Consider the following 5,382-nt stretch of genomic DNA (forward strand, 5'->3'; position numbering starts at 1 on the left):
CCCCCGTGTGGCAGGGGCCATAGTTTTCTTCTCCTCCATGTTATTATAGCAACCAACCTTCTGTTGGTTGGCTAGGGTGAGAGCGTGTGACTGGCCCAAGGTCATCCAGCAAGTGAGGGATGGCAGAGTAGAGATTTGGACTGACATCTCCCACCACATCCTAACACTCACGACATGACACCACATGATGGACTTCTATTGTTATGATGATTGTTGATTTTTTTTTTAAAAAAACTGCACGCCGCTCTTTGGTTATTGATAACAATGGAAAGGTAGCGAAGAAAATGTCAGGACAAAGTACATATCTACGAACTCTGCCAAGCGACTGAGATTGAAATGTGTTATTTTTAAACACATCCGAGAACTGAAATTAAGCACAGGTGCATTTAACATTCCGTGCTGCGTTATGTACGTGTCACCCAAGAGCAGAATCTTGAAGAGGAACAAGTGGGCCAAACCCCTTGTAAAAACCCTTCACATTTCAGATGTGATTGCCGAAAGCCTGTAGAAAGTTATCATCATTACCTTGATTATGCCCCTATGCGCACTCAAGAATGTCACTGCCTTTGTTGTTGTTGTGGTTGGTTTGGTAATGTGGGTGCATCATAAGTTTTTTTTTTCTTCTTCTCAGGGGCGTGTGTGTGTGCTTACCTTTTTTGGGGGGGGGCCTCCATCAGTATTTCCGATATTACCATCCATGTGGTCCACTGAATGTATAGGCAACATTACCCACTTCTGTCTTTTACACATGCAGGAAACCACAGACGCTTTCAGGGAACCAAGGAGATGTCTGAAAAGGACTTTGCCAATCACTTAGCATTTAAATGTTCCGTTTGGGAAAATCTGACTGTGTTCAAAGAAGCCAGTTGTATCAAATACCATAAGAACACGGGAATGCTGTTGACTGAATCATATCTCATCTTGAGTTGTACCCTTTCTCCAAATTACAGGGCTTGTCTATGTTACTGAATTTAGTTGTTGCTAGGTTGCTCGATCTCCATTTATTCCCTATACATTCTGCAGCCCCAGATCACAGAAGGTGCTGTTACTGAGATCTGTGACTTGTGGCACCATCCTAAGCAATGTCACACCCTTCTAAGCCCGTTGACTTGATTTAGAAAGGTGTAACCCTGTTTAGGATTGCACTGCTACAGTGCAGTCCTAAGCAAGTCTGCTCAGAGGCAATTGCCATTTTATTCAATGAGGTTGAGTCCCAGGGAAGTGTTTTCAGGACTGCAGCCTTTCATGGCTCCATGTGTTAAATGTCACTGTTTTTTGTTTTTTTTAATTACTGCTGCTTGTTGGCCAGGTTTGCTTTAAAAAACAAATAGTTTTACCACTTTTATGTGGTTTGTATGCCTGCTGCTTTTTGTCCTTTGATTGCACTTTTGGTAATATATTGGCTCATGCTGTGCAGCTGTATCAGGTAAATGAAATGTTAAATTTGGAATTTCTCATGTCGGAAGAAAGGGAGTAATCCCCAAGCAGCATAATTCAGGTTTCCTTGAAGACATCCGACACCACCCATGACCAGTGTTCCTTCTAAGCTGGGTTAGGGTGAGCTAGCTCACAGTTTTTTAGCCTCCGGCTCACACATTTGTGTCTTAGCTCAGGAAGGATGGCTCCAGAGCAAACGAATTTATGCAGTAGCCAAATCGCTTGCTCACAGCTTTAATGCCAGTAGCTCACAAAGGAGAATTTTTGCTCACAAGACTCCACAGCTTAGAGGGAACATTGCCCATGACCACTCTGGCGTTCCAATGGAGGAATGGAGATGATGCATTTTTGTCATTTCTTCCAAAGGATCCGCATGCCACAAAGGCCTGGGAAATGGCTACAACAGCCTTTTGGTTCTGAGGCCACCAGAAGACCAAAGAGCCGGATTACACCCTGGTTTCCCGTGACTCTGTGTCACACAGTTGATTTTGTGTTTGGGGGAATTAATCACTGTGCAGTGGGAAACGGCTTAGACAGGAGCCCTTTTCAGGGAGTCGGTTTCTGGCACCCTTGTCCCATGTCCCAGGGGAAGAACACTATGTTCGATCACTCAGTGTATGTGACTGGCATTTTGTTTGAAAAGGGCCACAGGCATATTTTGAAACTTCAGTATTTTCTCAGATTGTTTGTGGATGTTTCCAGCCACTGACCAGTAATTTCAGTTCCGCCCTTCAGGGAGGCGGTAACTTGTTCTACTTGGTTTTCTTAAAACAATCAGACTAATGATTTGTTTTCCCCACTCCACCATTTCCCTCATTTTCAGTGGACTGAGGGGGGTGGGGAGAAGGAAACTTCCACTCCACTGACAGAAATGCCTTCTGTTAAAGGTAAAAGGAGTCCTGCTCCAACTCACTGTCTACAGGAATCACAGACAACTAGTTATTGTCCTACTGGGTATACTAGAATTTGCTGTCGAACCGTAGACTCACATGTGAGTGACCTGCGAGTTTACAGGATGATTGCAGCTAAATGAAATCAAAAACCTAAAGCTCAGTCTGTTCCAGCCTCTTTTATTGTACCACACAACTCAAGATGATAGCTTAGGAAGCTTACAGGCAGGGATATCATGGGAAAAGGAGGATTGGTGGGATAATAGTCTGGAGAGCTTTGAAAGGTAAGGCAACCCACTGCGGGGATCTGAGGGAGGGACATCACTTGAGTGATGAGAGAAGTGAATGATTTTGGCAGCAGAGCTCTGGATAGACATGAGTGGGCTGAAGAGTGATAAGGGAAGACTGTCAGGCTATCAGAGAGAAGAAGATTGCAGGAGTCACAGAGATTGATTTTTGCAATTTGGTACAGGGAGGAGCAACGCTGCTTAGAGACAGACTGAATACAGGGAGCAAAGGAGAAGGCAGGATCCAATACAAAGCCAAAGCTTGCTTCTTCTTTTTTTAATCATTAGTTTTGCCTCTAGGAAACAACATTGCTCGCCAAGTTTTTAAAAAAATATTTTTTGTTAGGTGGTCCCCAAGATCAGGAAAAAGTAATCAAGTAATCCAGAGATTTGACCACGCTTCAGTTGCTGGAGAACTAGAGGCATCACTCTAGAAAACTGAAGAAGAGATGTGCTTTTTTGCAAAGGTTTTGTAAACTTTTGGACAACTGTTTTCTCGGCAATTTAGTAGTCACTTCAGTACACAACATGAAATTAACACCAGTTAAGTAGCGGGGGAATAGACAGTAATCTGTCATCAGAGAAATGGTCTCCTGAGTGTTCTCTGATCGGACAAAAGCAGAGAAAAATAATCTCCAGGCATACTGGTTTGAATGTGAAATGGAATAATTAACCGCTGCAGCGCACAGGAAAGTGATAATTTGCAATACTTTCACTGCTCTTTCTCTGTGGATAATTTATCTGGAAAAACTTCCTTTCTTGGATGTTGATTTATTTTCTATTTAATTATTTTCCTTTCGTCTTTGTTTTTTTCATGTTTTTTTCCTAGGAGGAAATTAGAGAGGGAACCAAAATATTTTTCCTGATTTGTGCTGAAAAGCATGTGTTCGTTGGTGTCTACAATTGGTTCGCAATAGGGTCAAGCTGTTGGGCGCCATCACGGTAAGCTTGCCACGTAACCACTGTGCAAAGACGTGATCATGTGACAAGGCCAGATTGTTTTCTGTTTCCCATAGGAGAAAATCTGGAATGCGGATTTTCATAACTGCTAGCCTGGCATAGTGATTACAGTGTTGGACTAGAATCTGGGAAAGCCAGGTTCAAATCCCTATTCAGTTCTTTTGGTTACCCTGGGCCAGTCAGCGGTCTACTTCATAGGGTTGTTGTGCATATAAAATACAGGACAGGGAAATGTAAGCTGCATTTGGTCCCCACTGGAGAGAGAAGCATGGTATGAAAATATCACGGTCTGAACATGTCACAGTGCAGTCCTAAGTAGAGATACACTATTGTAAGCTCATTTACATCAGCAAATTGAGTCAGGTGCAACTTTGCTTAGGTAACATTGTCAGACGCTTATGATTGTATGTGGTGCCGAAGAAGCACATTTCTACCACTACTGGGAACTCAACATCTGCACTCTCTTCCAATAGGTAGTAGAAACTGAAGCGGGGAAACCTTCAGCCTCTTTATCATCAAGCTACAGTGAAAACTCATCCGTAGCTCTGGCACAGCTATTCTTAAAAAAGAGCAGTTTCTGTCAAGAGCTCTCACAGCCCCACCTACCTCACAGGGTGCCTGTTGTGGGGAGGGGAAGGGAAAGGAGTTTGTAAGCCGCTCTGAGACACCTTTGGGTAGTGAAGGGCGGGGTATAAATCCAACCTCTTCTCTTCTTCTTCTTCATACAATGTTCTTCCTGATCATCCCCTGTGTAGAGCTTGACCTAGACAACTGGCGAAGAATTTAAATGATGAATCCCTTTCCCTGAAACTAGAAGAGAGTTTATGATTTGTTTTTTTCTCTTCTTGGGAACCAAAGATTACATCTCTACTGTCTCCAATTAACTGATACATTTACATCAACTATTGCAACAAAACTATCATAATCAGTGTTTTTAATATATTTGCTATTAATTGATACTGTTAATATTTGCTGAAGGGCTTGAACAAAATGGGAGTTTTCCTTGAAGCCCATCATGTGTCTATTGTGCATGTATATGTATTTCTGGCCTCCTGGTGGACCTCCCGATGCCACCTGGTTTTTGGCCACTGTGTGACACAGAGTGTTGAGCTCAATGGACCATTGGCCTGGTCCAACATGGCTTCTCTTATGTTCTCATGCGATCCATATGTTGAAATTTGTTGTTTTGAATAAATTGATTGTGTTACAATAGATGGTGCGATTGTGATTGTCAACTAGAGTTAGCTCTACACATTTCCTTTTCTTTTGGATCCCAGCTTTCTTCCCTTTTTTCGTATTTCTGAAAAGTTAACTATTTGGCATTTGCTGTTTCTAGCACACAACAGCTTCCCTCATTGCAGAAAGTGTCAAAAGCAAAAGCATGAGAGTGCCTTGCTTCTCTGAGCTTTGCATTGCTGGGGTAACAAATGTGAATGGGAGAGAGGAAGCTGACGGGTCAGTCTGTAATCATAATTCTTTGGAGGAGACATCTGAGGTTCCTAACTGGTGCTGGTGGCACTTGGAAAAGTCCTGCAGAGGTGATCCTCCTCCTAACCTTGTATGAGGAGAGGAATGTCTCATCTTTGAGAGGGTTTTGCCAAATGCTGCACCAGGGGTTGACCAGCCTCGTATGGAGGTAATCCATAAAAGAATCCCTACCTGTCCCCACGTCGTCCTGTAGAAGCAAGAGCTCCTCTGTTCTGCATTTCCTTGGAGCAGCAGAAGTGCGAGTCACGGACACATCTGTCTTCTGTCGCTTCATGTACCAGGCCAAGCTACCCTCAGGTGAATTCACCGAAACAAAATGA

At 43.2% G+C, this 5,382-nt stretch overlaps 1 protein-coding gene across 1 annotated transcript in view; it reads left to right on the forward strand.

Moving 5' to 3' along the window:
* Positions 1-5,382, forward strand: part of LOC107112643 (glucosylceramidase-like) — an 80,117-nt gene extending 74,735 nt beyond the window's left edge. The window contains exon 10 of the mRNA XM_015413839.1: positions 5,256-5,382. Within this exon, the coding sequence (XP_015269325.1) occupies positions 5,256-5,382 (127 nt within the window). The remainder of the gene's footprint in view (positions 1-5,255) is intronic.

The sequence above is a fragment of the Gekko japonicus genome, unplaced genomic scaffold, assembly GCF_001447785.1.
Source record: "Gekko japonicus isolate JY-2015 unplaced genomic scaffold, Gekko_japonicus_V1.1 scaffold981, whole genome shotgun sequence".
In the NCBI taxonomy this organism is placed as follows: Eukaryota; Metazoa; Chordata; class Lepidosauria; order Squamata; family Gekkonidae; genus Gekko; species Gekko japonicus.